The sequence below is a fragment of the Anabrus simplex genome, chromosome 9 (genome assembly GCF_040414725.1).
Source record: "Anabrus simplex isolate iqAnaSimp1 chromosome 9, ASM4041472v1, whole genome shotgun sequence".
In the NCBI taxonomy this organism is placed as follows: Eukaryota; Metazoa; Arthropoda; class Insecta; order Orthoptera; family Tettigoniidae; genus Anabrus; species Anabrus simplex.
The window spans coordinates 5307637-5325059 of NC_090273.1; the positions used below are offsets into that span (position 1 = coordinate 5307637).

A 17423-nucleotide genomic window follows, 5' to 3' on the forward strand; every position below is an offset into this window, starting at 1 on the left:
TTTTTGTATTAAATTTGATGTTATACTTATCTCTCAATATCTTATTCATTCTTATTAATGCACTTTGTAGTTCCTCTTCGTTCTCCTCTATGACAGCTATGTCATCAGCAAATCTTATTTTGATTTGTACTCCATTTATCTTTATCTCTTCCATATCCTCTTTACATTCCACAATGCCTTTCCAAATATACAGGTTGAACAGCACTGGTGACAAATTACATCCCTGTCGTACTCCTTTCTTTATATAAGCCTCCCATACTTCACCATTTATGTTTATGATGCCTCTTTGGTTGTTATAGAGTTCATATACTATTCGTCTATCCCTAAAATCTGTCGTATCGCTGATCAGGCACTCCCGCATTTAATAATTTGTGAGCGAGTGGTTCGAAAATAAATTCGAACCCCGACCTCACAATACAGGAGTAAAGTAGACTTAAGAAATTTCGAGTCAGAAAATGAAATGCAACTTCAAGGTGTCAAGGTAAAATAATTATATGTGTAAGAAAATTAAATTGAAATATACATTGGGAATTAAGGAGGTGCAGTTCTGAGCAGAAGAAGCCGTTCAGGCAGTGGTGAAATATTTGAACAAACACAGGATATTTGTCATTTCTTATCACAGAATGTACATGGTCAAAAGGATGACAGGGCATAGCTTGAAGCGCACGTAGTCCAAGGAAATTTCCTATGTTCGTCCTTCTGGAACAATTGGGATGGTTTAGAAGTTCCTCAGGGAAGGGATGCTTCTAGCCAATGAGAATAAGACAAATCAGAAGTACACAGGGTTCAAAGTTCGGCAGAGCATAGCAGCAGCGAAATACGAAATTAACTTACGGGAGAGCACAGAGAGGTGATCAGTTAGTTCATAGCTCACTGAATAAACTTGAAATAATTATTTTAGTATTGTGAAGTGGACTGTATTGCCATGAGGCTGGTTCTCTCACAGGATGCAAGAAGGGATAATATAAACAACGGTAAACTTCAGTAACTATATTAAACATTGTCATGTGAACAATCCATACATGCTGTAGGCCTATAGGTAGTTAATACACTGGTGCAGGACTAATCTGCACAATGCAGGGCTACGCTGCCACTAACACTCAAGTCAACATAATGTCTCCGTCCCTTATGTCCAGGGCACGTCCACTCACCCTCCCTCTCCCTCTCACACCGAGCTGCCAGGGGACATCCGAAGGCCATCTGGTAGCGCCAGAGAGAAGTGCATCACACCAAAGGGAAGTGGTGCTACCTACAGGCTCCTGACATATATACATCACTCTAATATTACACATCCTCCGCCCCGTTGAACCTGTTCAAAACATAATTATATGACAATATGCACAGAGAGTTAAGGAGGAGGCAGAGGCACCAGCTTCGTGATAGCACGCCTTAAGATATTGGAATTGCATCTGACGTCGGCAACTCTTATTAAATTGTCCCTTCCTGGAAACACCTGCTCAATAATGCCCATCTTCCACTGCAAAGGTGGCAGATGATCTTCCTTCAGCAGAACAAGCGTGCCTGCTTGAAGATTCGGATGCGACGTGGACCATTTCTTCCTCTGTTGCAAAGTGTGAAGATAATCCTTGGACCATCGACGCCACCAGTGCTGCTGCATCTGCTGAAGGTGTTGCCAGCGTGACAGTCTGTTTGGATGAGACTCAGTCATATCAGGGTCAGGAATGGACATGAGTGGAGCTCCAATGAGAAAGTGACCAGGTGTGAGAATAGAAGGATCGCTAGGGTCATCGGATAATGCACACAATGGTCTAGAATTGAGGCAAGCTTCAATTTGCGTGAGTATGGTAACCAACTCTTCGTAGGTTAAAACTGTTTGACCCACAACCCGACGGAAGTGGAACTTCATCGCCTTCACTGCGGACTCCCATATTCCGCCAAAGTGTGGGGAACGTGCCGGAATGAAGTGCCATTTGAATTTTGATGCTGCAGCATGAATGCTCATTTCCTTGTTGAATTGTTCGTCCTTCAGCATTTGCTGCAGTTCCTTATTAGCCCCAACGAATGTTGTAGAATTATCACTGTAGAGATCTTGAATATGTCCACGACGGGAAACGAATCTTCTGAGGGCTGCGATGAATGCCTGAGATGTCAAACCTGTGACAGGTTCGATATGTACAGCTCTCGTGCTGAAGCAAACGAATATCGCAACATAGCATTTGTAGATCGATTTACCCTTCCTGGATCCTATTTTAACATCAACTGGCCCTGCAAAGTCAACACCTGAGGACAGGAATGGACGAGACATCTGGATGCGAGCCTTTGGCAGTTGGCCCATGAGTTGACTTGCATTCTTTGCCTTAAGCCTAAAGCACTGCATACATTTGTGGACGACTGATCGAATGGTTTGTCTTGCTCTAGGAATCCAGTACCTAGATCGTAAGGATGTGAGCAGTAGCTGAATCTCAGCGTGGAGAAGTCTGTGGTGCTCATATTGAATGAGTAGACGAGTGAAATGGTGATTAGGAGGGAGGATTATTTGATGCTTCCTATCGTAGTCTAGGTCTGAGTTGACAAGTCTTCCTCCAACTCTCAAAATTTGTATTTCATCCAGAAAAGGGCTTAGACATAAAATCTTGCTCTTATGGGAAATAGGCTGCCCCTTGCTTAAGGCTTCGCTCTCACGTGGGTAGCTGACCTGCTGAATCAGTCTAATACAGGTCAGGCTTGCCTCTTCAAGCTCCGTTGAAGAGAGTGGTGTGATGTGTTTGTGTTGAGGGTTGCGGCAGTTTAGGACGAAGCGTTTGCAATAAGCAACTATTCGGACTAGTTTACTGTAAGAGGAATATCTTTCGATTACATCTTCGGAGGCTCCTGAAGTGGTTAGCAGTGAGGTGACTGGTCGTACTTCGGGCAAGTCTTGAGGAAGGTCTCTGGGAGTTGAATTTAACCAGAATTCATTCTGTTCTTCGAGCCACTTCGGGCCCTTCCACCACAATGGCGTTGACTGAAGTGCTGCGGGATCTGTGCCCCTAGAGATTAGATCTGCTGGATTGTCGTGCGTGGATACATGTCTCCAGGATTCCATGTTGGTCTGCTGCTGAATCTGAGACACTCTGTTAGCTACAAAGGTCTTCCAGCGGGTGGGTGTGCCCATTATCCAGGCGAGCACAATCATAGAATCAGTGTATAAATGAATGCTATGGATGTCGAGTCCAACAACAGGAACTACCCTTTCAATTAATCTTGCGAGTAATGCTGCTCCACAGAGTTCCAGTCTGGGCAGAGTGATCCGTTTCACTGGAGCCACTCTTGATTTGGCGCATAATAGTTTGCTTGTGATTGTGCCGTGAACATCCATGGCACGAATGTAGAGGCAAGCTCCATATGCTCTTTCACTAGCGTCACAAAATCCATGAAGTTGTATATTGGAAGCGAGGTGAGGAACCACAAGCCACTCAATTCTAATGTAGTTCAAGTGTTGTAGAAGGTTGACTAGGCTGAGCCACTTATCCTGCAATTCGTCTGAGAAAGGATCATCCCAGCCCAAACCAGAGCTCCATAAGTCTTGCAAGAACACCTTATATGTAATAACAACTGGGCTTATGAGTCCCAACGGATCAAATGTAGAAGCAACTATGGACGCGACCTCACGCTTAGTTATAAAGTGTCTTGCAGGGATCTTGTTATCCATCGTTCTTGAAATGCTTCTTATCAGGAAATGGTCTGTTGACGGGTTCCAAAGTAAGCCGAGGGTGTTGACACTATCATGTGTATCGAGTGAAATCAAATCTTGAGTTTCCTTACAGGTGGGTGGAATTCTTTCCAGAAGCTCGCTACGGTTGGCTGAAAACTTTCGAAGCTCAAACCCTCCCCTTTCGAGCAAGGCGATTAAATCGTCTTGTAGTTGTACAGCTTCTTCAACCGTTCCAGTCGCGGTGATTAAGTCATCGACATAGAAGTCCCTCTTCAGGATTTGGGATGCTAATGGAAATTGTTTCATTTCGTCATCGGCTAGTTGTTGTAGAACACGTGTTGCAAGAAATGGTGCACAACTTGTACCGTACGTTACCGTTGTCAATTCATAGATTTTAATATTCTGATCTGGGCGTGATCTCCAGAGGATGCGCTGGAGTGGAGAGTCTAGCTGGTGCACGTAAACCTGTCTGTACATTTTGCAAATGTCAGCAGAAAATGCTACAGGCTGCATCCGGAAACGCAAAATAATGGAGTAAAGATCTTGTTGTATGTTGGGGCCCACCATTAATGTGTCGTTCAGTGAAAGTCCGTTGCTAGATCGCGCAGAACCATCGAACACTACTCGGGTTTTCGTGGTGCTACTTGTATCCTTGAAGACGGGGTGGTGCGGCAAGTAGAACACTTCTCTTTCGGAACTGCCATTGTCTGGAACTTCTGTCATGTGACCTAGTTGCTCATATTCCGACATGAATTCATTGTAGGCACGCCGAACATCTGGTTGTCTATGCAAACGACGTTCTAACTGTAGCAACCTCTGTTTTGCGTGTGAGCATGAGTCTCCCACCGGACCCACTTCTGAGCGACGAGGAAGGCGGACAATGTAGCGACCTGTAGAATCTGTCGTTGTGTTGTGAGTGAAATGTTCTTCACATCTCATCTCTTCAATCGTTCGAGGTTTGTTTGGGAGGTCTTCTAGTTCCCAGAACCGTTGAAGCTGGTCATCCAATGAGGTTTCTCCACGGATGAAGAATGAGCGTTGCGGCTGTACAGTTGAAGACGGTGTGCTCGATGCATTTATTGTTCCGGACATTATCCATCCAAGCTCTGTTTCTTGCAACACTGGATAGTTCCCTGGTTTGGTCATCTTCCCACGACGCAAAATTTCGAAAAAGATTTCAGCACCTAGAAGTAAATCTATTCCTCCTGGCTGATGGAAGTTAAGATCCGCGAGTTGGATGTCATCTGGGAGATTCCAATCATCATAGCAAAGCTTCACAGATGGCATGTCTCCCGTAATACGTGGTAGTACAGCGCAAGTGACTGTTGCCTTATAATTGCTTGCAGTAGATTGTAAATGCAGAGATACTGAGTGTTTCGACTCGGACATTACCTCATTAATCCCTTGGATTGGAAAAGATATGCGAGACTTCTTCAACCGGAGCTTCTGAACTAAGGATTCTGTGATGAAATTAGTTTGTGATGCAGAGTCTAGAAGAGCTCTGCATTTTTGAAGTTGTCCCAACTGATTACGGACCATGACAACGGCTGTAGCAAGCAATACATGAGCAGAAGCCTTAGGTTTAAAGGAACAATAGGAACCGAATCCTTCGTGTGAGTCTTGTGCCGAATCCGACTCCGTACTATTCTCGGCACTTACTGGCATGGCAGACTGTGTATGGTGCTGATGGACAAGTGTATGATGTGCCTTGCCACACTGACGGCACACATTACCTGATGGACAATTAACAGCATTGTGCCCACTAGCCAAGCAATTGAAACACAGTTGATGTTCCTTAACAATGTCTAACCTTTCTTGAACACTAATGTCCCTAAATCTTCCACATTTATAGATAGGATGAGAGAGCTTACAGGCTACACATGCATTGTTAGTTGAAACGTAGCTGTGTTTAGTATCTCTGTTTAATTTAGGTTTTGTTTTCTCTTGTTGGATAATGCTAGGCATGTTAGATTTAATTAATTCTAAGGCATGACACCTTTTTTCTAAGAATTGTAGAAATTCGTCGAGTGATGGAGATTGTTTTGCTGATAACATGAGTTCCCAGTCCTTCCTAGTATTGGCATCAACCTTATCTAAATACAGCTGTGAAATGATTAGTTCATGTAGTGGAGTTGACAATTTTAGTGCTTCAATGGCATTTAAATGACCCTTACAATGACTTAATAAAATGCGTAGGGAATGTGGGCAATCCTTATTTGTTGCTGGCGGAGATAACAATGCCTTTATATGTGTACTGGCTACTAAGCGTGGATTGTCATATCTCTCACAGATCAGATTCCAGGCAATATCGAAATTGTCAGCAGTGACCGGCAAGTTCTCAATTAATTTATGTGCTTCACCTGATACTGCTGACAATAAATAATAATATTTCTGAATCTTATCTATAGTGTCATTATTGATCACCAAGGAATTGAATGTGTCATAAAAATGTCTGAAGTCAATAATATTGTTATTAAACACAGGCACCTTTATAGGCGGCAGTTTTACATTAGCCCTGCCTGAGCCCACAGAATGTAAACTTGGTGGAAAATTACTGCCCTCTTGATCTTCGATTAATCTCGTCATATGAGCCTGCAGATCATAATACACCTCTGAGAATTGTTCCCTATCCCTCTCATGATGTTGGGAGTCGTCATCTTCTATTTCTAGTTGATCTTGCACGACAGTATAGTCCTGCCACGCTTGTTGTAAAGCATCAAGTCTAACCTTAACACTGAATTTATCAATATGACCAGTTAAAGAATCGGTATATTTCTTTATGTTGGTTACCTTCGATTTCGCGATTCCACGCTTCTTTATTAATGACTTTCTAATATCGGGATCCATTGTGTGCAAGGATTTGACAAATGAAAGGAAGTATATGAACTGAGCTTACCAATTGTTGATTCTGCTGATGAACTCGCAATGGTGCTGGATCCAGTGTCAGCGCAATGAATGTGACGTCACGCCGCAAGATGACTGCTTCCAACACACGTTCGAACGACTGGCCGATATGCACAAGCGTATATTGTATCACAGTCACAACACTCTCGAAACTACATTTAGTTCACAGTATGCACAATCCGTTAATTTTAAAGTACACCTTCTATGCATCCGGCCCGTGATGGCCATGAATAAACTTGAAATAATTATTTTAGTATTGTGAAGTGGACTGTATTGCCATGAGGCTGGTTCTCTCACAGGATGCAAGAAGGGATAATATAAACAACGGTAAACTTCAGTAACTATATTAAACATTGTCATGTGAACAATCCATACATGCTGTAGGCCTATAGGTAGTTAATACACTGGTGCAGGACTAATCTGCACAATGCAGGGCTACGCTGCCACTAACACTCAAGTCAACATAATGTCTCCGTCCCTTATGTCCAGGGCACGTCCACTCACCCTCCCTCTCCCTCTCACACCGAGCTGCCAGGGGACATCCGAAGGCCATCTGGTAGCGCCAGAGAGAAGTGCATCACACCAAAGGGAAGTGGTGCTACCTACAGGCTCCTGACATATATACATCACTCTAATATTACACACTCACAGTCAGAAGAGGTAGTTGGGAAGTTAGGCTGGAAGTATGGTGGGACAATAAGCCGGTCAGGTTGCGAACAGAACTTGAGTGAAGTTCGAAGTCGGAAATTACCGGCATTGGTAATAAGTACTCTCAGGCAGGGTGCCAGGAAGTCTAAACACTCAATTAATAGAGTGTTAGGGTAAGAGAGAGCGCATCAGCGCACTTGTAAAATAACTAGATTATACGTGAAGTCCTTAAAGGTATTACGCGACCAGGGAAACGTACAGGCATCTTGATCAGCAGTAGGAACACATAATCGCTTCTGCTAGCAAGTACTTAAATTACAGGGAGAGCGGTAAAAGACTTTGACTGTTCATCATTACAAGTGAAGGTCTCTGGAGGAGCCCGCTTAATAGTCGCTAAACTACACGGAGGAACTCAAGGGAAGTCATAATTTTAAAGGCTCAGAGTATCCTACCATAGAGTTGAGCAGGGATAAGAACTGTACGAGAATTGGACCGGATGGTTGGGAAGAGGTAACCACAGAGTGGCAGGTTCCAGTATATACCGTGAGAACAACATTAAGGAAGTCACACAGACAGTAGCACAAGGAAATATCAGAACTGCATCTCTTGGGTATTTTTGAAGGGAAACAGTGAACCAGCGTGTGTTAACCTGTGAAAGTGAAATTAGGCTGCAATAAAGAAGACGTCGTGGAAGACGTCATCCGCTCGGAAGATAAGTATTATCTAGTAATAACTGGACTAACTAGGGAACCAAGGACTCAATAGCTAGACAAGATATTGTGTATAATAGGAAGTTCCCTAACTCAAGATCAAATTAACATTCTAGAGTTGTATATAAATGCATATACTTGTACAGTGAAATAATTTGGGCAATTCAATATAGTGATTCTTGGCATCAAGCCATCTTAACTTGGTGTTTTTATTACAGAGTTTGAGTGCATTTAGAACCCTTTCCAGTCCCCAGCTTGCCATGTCCTTAGGATATGACAAATCTAGGCCAACACTAGTCATAATCTTCATTGACATATTCCAGTTCACATTATCAAAAACTTTTTCTAAATCCACGAAGGAAGGATCCACCTTTCAATACTCCGTTGTTAAGTTAAACCAAATAGAAGTTACAACCTGTTCATTTGGGATTGGTTTCAACACATTTGAAGTGTCATCATCAGCCAATTAGCAAAGCAGTGCAAAAATTAAGTCATAAAGATCTTTTTTTTTTTTTTTTTTTTCTAGGGGCTTTACGTCGCACCGACACAGATAGGTCTTATGGCGACGATGGGATAGGAAAGGCCTAGGAATTGGAAGGAAGCAGCCGTGGCCTTAATTAAGGTACAGCCCCAGCATTTGCCTGGTGTGAAAATGGGAAACCACGGAAAACCATCTTCAGGGCTGCCGATAGTGGGATTCGAACCTACTATCTCCCGGATGCAAGCTCACAGCCGCGCGCCTCTACGCGCACGGCCAACTCGCCCGGTTCATAAAGATCTAAAAATAACTAACCTTCTATTAAGCGCTCATTATTCCCCACCCTTTTCTCTATTGATCATCTCCCATTCATTTATCAATCACCACGGCAAGCTGTTTCGAGTTGAGCCTCACATTGTAATTTCTTTTAAAATTTCTTCCTATTTTTTATATATTTTTATTTGGTTTTATTCTTTGTAACAATTTAAATTATTTTCAAATTTATATATCCGCTTTGAATTGTTGAAATTAAGCCCTACACTGTTTTCCTAAGACTTCAATTACGTCACCTTTTACTCTACGGCCGGAGAAACAAATGCCTACAAGACCTGCCTAGCAACAACTATACATAACTGCATATCACAAGTTCAATTTCATGACGAGTTATCCTTCAGGTCTGCATATTAGAACAAATCCTTTAACTCATTATCGATCTCAAATACATCTTCATACGTCTTCATATGTGATTGCAGCATAACAGGATTGTACTAGAACTGCTTATGAACTTCAACTAGATTTGTTTCGGCATGAAAGTGGTGTTCTTTTTACTCTTTTGACTGTGATCATTGTTTTATGAACATCAACTGGAATTGCTTCGGCATGAAATGGTGTTAATTTTTTGCCTGTGATCATTGTGTTAGTTGTTTTTAGATCTTTATGACTTAATTTTTGCACTGCTTTGCTAATTGGCTGATGATGAGACTTCAAATGCGTTGAAACCGGTCCCAAATGAACAGGTTGTAACTTATATTTGGTTCAACTTAACAATGGAGTATTGAAAGGTGGATCCTTCCTTCTATTTAATATTGTATATTTCTCTATTCAATACCGAACAATCATGAAATTTTTAACTTTAAATTTTAAATCCACGAATGCAATAAATGAAGGTTTTCTTACGTCTAGCATTTTGTCTATAACCTGTCGTAACGTTAGAATAGCTTCTCGTGTGCCTCTGTTTCGTCTAATTCCAAACTGATCTTCAGCCAAATGTGGTTCAACTTTTTTGCTTATTTGGTTATATATTATTATTGTCGATATTTTTGACACGTGTGACAATAGACTCAAGGTGCGATGTTCTTCACATTTTAGAGATCCAGGTTTCTTTGGTATAGGGATTATGAGAGACTTTTTAAAATCTGGAATTTCTCCGGTTTCATATATTTCCGTGATCAGTTTAAAAATATAGCCGTGTGTTTCATCATCCAGTCTCTGTATAATTTCTCCAGTTAGTTCATCGCATCCTGGTGCTTTATTAGGTTTCAGTTCTTTCACAGCCTTAAGATATTCTTCTTTTGTTAAAGAGGGTCCCAGTTGATCACTTGTTATGTTGTCTTCATTTTCAAGGCCATTTATGTCAATAGGATCTTCATATAATGTTTTTGTGTATTGCTTCCATCTTTCTCCCACTTCTTTGCTCTCAGACAACAGTTTCCCATTTTCACTTAATGTGCTGTTACTACGGCCAGTGACTGTTCTGAACCGTTTCTTAATCAATTCATGAGCAGTTTCCATGTTTCCTTTCTCCATTCTTTCTTCTATTTCTTTGCATTGTCTCATTATATATTCTTCCTTAGCCTTCTTTGCTTCTCTGTTGCCGAGGTTTCGGAGTCTTTTATAGTTTCTGATTCCTTCTTCAATCTAAGAGTTTTTGAATTTCCTCCTATCGTCTATAAGTTCAAGCACATAATCTGTAACCCATGGTTCTTGTGCTTGTTTCGTTGTTTACCCTATTACCTAATTTGCAGCTTCTATGATAGTGTTTAAGGCCCATCCATTTCTCATTTATTGTACCAGTGGGTATTTCTGTGACGTTCTGTTTTACCACTGTTTGATAGTTTTCCTTGATTCTGTCTTATTTTAGTTACCTGACATTATATCTGCAATATTTTTCCACGTTCTTCTTCTTCTTTCTTAGTCTTAAATCAGATTTGAACACTACTAGGTTGTGGTTACTCACTACATCAGCCCCTGGATAACCTTTAAAAATCGATGTAGGCCAAATTTACACAGTATAATATTTCCAAGTACTGACTCCAAACAGTATGCCGGTGACCAAATTACAATGGAAGATTTAAAAAAAAAAAAAAAAAAAAAAAAAAAAAAAAAAAAAAAAAAAAAGGGATTTCACCATCCTTTTGTATCTAATGTGCTTTATTTTATTAGATTAGAGAATTAAAAACTACTTTTGGTCGATTGTTGCTTGACTTGGCATTATTAGATTTTTTGAAGAGTTTGGCTGATGAAAGTTGCTGAACTGAAAGAAGTTCTCAAGGGGAACCGACAAAGTTTCCCAAGTGAAACTGAATGTAAAGTTTCGAGGTTTCTAACTTGTGTACTGTAAATTCATATTTGAAGCCGGCCCCACGGCCTAACTTGCCTGATTCTCAACCGGAGGGCCCGGGTTCGATTCCCGGCCAGGTCATGCGCTTTTACCTTGATATGAGGGCCGGTTATAGGTCCACTCAGCCTACGATTACCTTTAATTGAGGAGCTATCTAATGGTGAGACGGCGATCCCGGTCTAGAGAGCCAGGAATAACAGCCGAGAGGATTCGTCACACTAACCATGCGTCACCTCGTAATCTGCAGGCCTCCGGACTGAGCGGCGGTCGCTCGGTAGGCGAAGACCTATTGGGGCTTAGTTTGGTTTAGTATTTTAGTGTTTGTAAGATTATAATTATACGCATTTCATTTTTGCGACGTTCAGCCGAATTGTTGATGGTTCGTTCGTTCCCGGATTTTCCGTTTTCCCGTGTTGTACGTTTTTTTCCTGTGGTCCTACAAAAAAACAGAGAATCGAGGTTCCACTGTAATACAAGGGCTGATCAAGAAAGACTGGGACTGGTTGTAATGTAGACTTACGTTCCTCGACAACGGCACATGGAAAGAAAAATTTTAAGATGCTTTTAGTGTTTGGGTAGAACGCATATATTGCAGAGAGTATTTAACTAAACGTCTCAATTGACAGATAAAAGAGGAAATGTTTAAAATTGTCAGCTTTGCTAAGCACTTAATTTGGGAAAAGGTGCCCTGGTAAAAGATTCTAAATTCTGGAAATGGAAACAAGATTTCTTGTAGACCAATAAGAAATGTAAACTAATAATAAATTGGTCCACTGGCAACCAAGTTTTCATAACATTAGTGTTATTTGCCCATTACTACAACAGTCTAACAGAATAATTCTCTTTCTCTTGTACAAGAGAGGAAAGTCATAGCAAGTGGTGGATGGAGCTCCCTGGATAAAGGTGACAGAAATAGAGAAAGTGGCCACAGAGCTGAACAACCTGCACCTGGCTTGCTGGAGCAGAGAAATGATGATGATAAGAATTAAAAACCATTTGGCCTACTTGTACACTGTTGAAATCTTCTCTTTCAAATAAATCATTATGTAAATTTTTTACGTAGTAAGAATGGATTGTTCGACCCCCACTATCGGCAGCCCTGAAAATGGTTTTCCGTGGTTTCCCATTTTCACACCAGGCAAATGCTGGGGCTGTACCTTAATTAAGGCCACGGCCGCTTCCTTCCAACTCCTAAGCCTTTCCTATCCCATCGTCGCCATAAGACCTATCTGTGTCGGTGCGACGTAAAGCCCCTAGCAAAAAAAAAAAAAAAAAAAGAAAAAAAAAGAAAAGAAAAAAAAAAAAAAAGAATGGATTAGCAACTGTTTCATGGAGACATTGCTAAACCTTTACAAGATATTAGAATCATTCCGTATTGATGGTTTTCACTTTACAAAGCCTTGTAAAGTAAAAATTGCTAAACCTGATACTCATAGGTACTGAACCGAATCTGAACAAATCGTCGTATATGTGGTGATCTGAACAGCCAGAGCAGGCTTTATTGGTGGATACTGCTCAAGATGTTCTATAATTTCTTATGCTTTTACGGCCTCGTTGGACCACTTCAGTCAGTCACTTTCCGATCATCTTCTTTGATAGGTTTTCTTTCTGAATTGCCCAGTAGCTGTTCATTTATTCTGATCACATCGATCACATAAATGAAGCCAGAAGCAAGTTCTTGAAGAGCAGCAGGACATATGTGCTGTGCTTCCAAATGTTTATGAAACTCTATGAAAAATTAGTTCAAGGATCAAGCTTGCAAATGCTGCTAGGCGCGAAATCGTACAATACAGATTAATATACTTGACGATAGAAATATATATTAATGTTTCTTCATCTTTAGTCTAAACTTCATTATTCTGTCACTCACCCATTTTACCACTTCAAGATACTCTTCCAATTGCTTCAAAATTATTAGTCCCACTCCGTTGATTGCCTCTTTGCCACCACTCCAGTATAATGTGTATCCTTTCCTCAATTTCTTCCTTCCGCTACCTTTCCATTTCACTTCACTCAGCCCCATCATTTCCACCTTCTCCTTCTCTATGAAATCTACTACTTCCTCCGCCTTTCCTGTCAGGGTCATAAGATTTACTATTGCTATCTTAATGTGGTTACTGGTCGCCCAGTACCCTGAGAACTGCACATCGCTTTAAGCAGGGGATGCCCTAACCTGTCCCGATTTTGATTTCCTAGTACCATACCATATGTAGGCTATTATTACCATGGAGTCACAAATCCCAAGGGCATTTTATACCTACTGCCAGGTATTATTCTAGCCTGCTCCACTGGAATACAGACGCTACAAGTTTCCCTCTTTCGCCACGGATGTCGTACTGACGTCCACCTTTTCCGCCACGGATACCGTTAGCGTCTTCATCCATACCCTGGACTTGGGCCCTCCATATTTGTGACCCCTAGAGTGAGAATGTCAGAGTATTTTAAAGCCCCCAGGAACTGGGCTGACTGTTGGTCCGCGGGTTGTATTTTGTATTTCCACCAGCCCTTCTGAATTGTAGGGTCCCACCATCCGCCACCCGATGACGCTCCCTCTACGGGTTAACAGGCTCCCCCGAGAGGAATCCCAAGCAATTGAAGTTTATTTGTTCTTTCTTGGTTCCAATTTTTACTTTCTTAGGATTTTCTTGTACCTCTCCCTCGTCATGTATTCTAGAGTACTGTTTGTAATGGCGATAAGCCTGTTTTAATCGTAAATGGCTCAGATATTTCTCCTCTGAATTTTACTTTGGATTTTGTGTTTGTTAGGGGTAATTTTATAATTTTTGTTAATTTGTAACTCCTTTTCTTTTGCTGCATGCTAGTAATGTTCATAAAGTCTTGCATTAAAAAAAATTAATGGTGACAATTTTCTTAGGAGAAATATTTACATGACACTTTATTAGGCAATTTGTCCTTTCCAGGGAGTTGATCTCGGCACATCCAGACAACTTGGCTACACTCCTGAAGCACACCATCTACAATGAACTGTCCACTGCTCGTAATCCTAACAACATGGCCATGCTAGCTGTAATGTTCCAGACAGGTTCAGACCATGCAGCCACAATTCTTGCTGAAATTTTTCAGGTATTAGGTATAAATGTTCACATGATATGTATGGAGCTTCGTACACTGATCTGTAATCTTGTATAAACTATCAAACATAAGGTAGGAGACTAAACCGAGCAGGACAGGCGTGAAAACAGAAGGACTCTTCTTCACACAGCGTCACGTATGTTGTGTTTGTACTAGTACTATCAACCTGCCCTGGCTTTGCAAAGAGCAGTTTTGTATTAGTGGGTATAGCACTTACAGGATTACCTTGTTGATAACAAAGTTCTTTTTTTCTCCTGATGTACAGTGTATATGTAGTTCAGTACAATGTTTTCTAAGGCCTGCATGTTAAGCTTGCTTCTTCTTTCCCAGTGAATCAAGGAATTTGTCAGTACCAAACGTACTACAGTATAATAAAATAAGCACTATGTTTCATAATACTTTGTACATATTTTGAGAAACTAGTGTATATTTATTATAGTACATTTGTTTTTGACAAGGCAGATTCCAATTAAATTCCTTGATTACCTGTAAGTGGTCAATATGGAGCAATATAGACCACAAATATGGTCAAGTTTACAGATTCCTTCTCTCTATGTGATCTTTAAGTCATTCCTACATTTTCAATGAAATGATGGAAAGTCCTAAATCACACATGCACATTACAATTTCTAATCACTAGATTGCGTTACATGGGATAAACTTCATGATATGGTCCGTATTGATGAACACTATAGTTATGTAATATTTCTTCAAAAGAAATCACAAGGTCGGTCCACCAATTCAATACAGCATATAATAATAATAATAATAATAATAATAATAATAATAATAATAATAATAATAATAATAATAATAAACAGCAACACTAACGAACCTGGAAAAACTACTAAAGATTGAAAGGAGAATATTGAGGAGGATTTATGGCCCAAGGGTGGTAGAGGGAAACTACAGATTACGCTCAAATAAGGAGATATACAAAAGAACAGAAGACCTGGAAACAACAATAATGAAAAGACGGCTGCGATTCTATGGACACATGGTCAGAATGGATCCAACAAGGTTAAATAAACAAATTTTTGATAAAATATACTACTTGAAGAGCCAGGGGGGATATGCCAAGCAGATGAAGGAAGAACTCAAGAGGTTAGGAATTGCAGATGAAGAATGTCTTGATAGAGACCAATTCAGGAAAAGACTTTCCAACATAAAAGTTCTGGTTGAAGAAAAGAAAGAGCGCAGAGGGGGAAGATGGACTGAAGAGAGAAGAGCGCAACATTCTGAAAGAATGAAGGCACTGTGGAGAAAGAGGAAGGAAGAAGGGATGATTAGAAGGAAGTGAAGTGGTATTGGCGTGGTCCTAAGTTTGGCCGGTTTGCAAGAAAGAAAAGAAAGAAAGAAACACTTTATTAATCATCATAATTAATAAAGATACAGCACACAAATTGTGCATTGTATAAACAAAGTTTGTCATATGTACTGTCACTTCTCACTATTACAAAAGTTTACAATAGATAATCCCCGGTTTTTGTATGTGATTACGTGATATCGACTGCAATGCTCATTGCACAGCTTGCAAACACAGGTTTCGTCGGGGTCATGGAAGTACTCGGTGTTGCACAGTTTATGGTGGTACCCATGGACGGCCATCGAGTTAACAAAATGTCGCATGTCTTGATTGGTCTTTGTCCATGTTCTATTCATCATCGCCTCCGTTGAGTAGAAATTGAGCCAGATTTCTTCCCTCTTCTTCACTCTGTCCTGCATTAATTTTTCCCAAGCATCTGTGGATGGAAACCCTCGCTTCATTCGGAGGTCCTCGATGAAGAAGGTTTCCTTTGCAAGCTCATATGCAAGCCTTGATTTTGTGTATTTTGATATTCCCAGTGTAGCTTTCAGGAAGCACGACTTGACTGCTTCAGTTGTCTTCAGCTCAGCCAGACCCAGTTTATTCCATATAATGTCCAGTCCATATGTGGCAATTGGCGCAATTTTTGCATCGAATAGTTTCATAGCAGTTTCTAGTGAAAGCTTGGTAATTGTTTTAATATCATATATTGCTTTGGTGGCCGCCGTTGTTCTAGACTTTATGTGAATCCTATAGGTTGTTGCTGTTGTCTGCATGGTCAGTCCTAGATACTTAAATGTATTGACAGTCTTAAGGACTGTAAATCCTAGGTATATCCTGTCACTTGCGGCCTCTCGGCCACCTTTCCGAAATGTCATTTTCACTGTTTTCTCTGTGTTAATTTTCATCTTGTTATCTTTTGCCCACCTGTCCAGATTGTCTACAGCTTTTTGCACATAATAATAATAATGATAATAATAATAATAATAATAATAATAATAATAATAATAATAATAATAATAATAATAATAATAATACTTTCATAACTAAAACATCCATTAAGAATTTCATAGAGTGTGCAATTATGTAAAGACCATTAAATTCAAATTATAATATTAGTTTGTTCGTCTTCAATACGTATTAAAATATTCCTAAAAATGATACTATTAAACTGATCAACAGCAATTTAAATAAACATCAGAGTAATGTTGCAGGACCCTTACCAAGATTACTTGATTCAGGAACTGGAAAAAATCCAAAGAAAAGCAGCTCGATTTGTTCTGGGCGATTTGCAACAAAAGAGTAGCGTCATAATCTATAAGCTTCATTTCCGTATTGATTGTAGCTGCAACATAAGAATGATACTGAAGCCTCCACCTTATCAATACATAGTATATAAATAAATGTATTGATAAGGTGGGGGCTTCAGTATCATTCTTATGTTGTAAAAGAGTAGCGTTACAAAAATGTTGCAAAGTTTGGGCTGGGAAGACTTGGTAGAAAGGAGACGAGCTGCTTGACTAAGTGGTATGCTCCGAGCTGTCAGTGGAGAGATGGCGTGGGAGGACATCAGTAGACGAATAAGTTTGGATGGTGTCTTTAAAAGTAGCAAAGATCACAATATGAAGATAAAGTTGGAATTCAAGAGGACAAATTGGGGCAAATATTTGTTTATAGGAAGGGGAGTTAGGGATTGGAACTTACAAAGGGAGATGTTCAATAAATTTCCAATTTCTTTGCAATCATTTAAGAAAAGGCTCGGAAAACAGCGGATAGGGAATCTGCCACCTGGGCGACTGCCCTAAATGCAGATCAGTAGTGATTGATTGATTGATTGATTGATTGATTGATTGATTGAAATGAATTTTTGAGAATTTTAATATTTGTTTTGAAAAAATAATTATTTCATATTCAGTAACACAATTTATCAACAGACTGGATTACCCATGGGGTCACCTGCATCACGAATTCTGGCAGACATTTACATGAACTATTCAGAAAATACAAAA

General features: G+C 40.3%; 1 protein-coding gene across 2 annotated transcripts in view; it reads left to right on the forward strand.

Annotated features, from left to right (window-relative positions):
- IntS1 (integrator complex subunit 1) overlaps nt 1–17423 on the forward strand; it is a 480230-nt gene that overhangs the window by 120439 nt on the left and 342368 nt on the right. For both annotated transcript variants that reach the window (XM_067153509.2, XM_067153510.2), the window contains exon 8: nt 13937–14099. In XM_067153509.2, coding sequence (XP_067009610.2) covers nt 13937–14099 — 163 coding nt within the window. The remainder of the gene's footprint in view (nt 1–13936; nt 14100–17423) is intronic.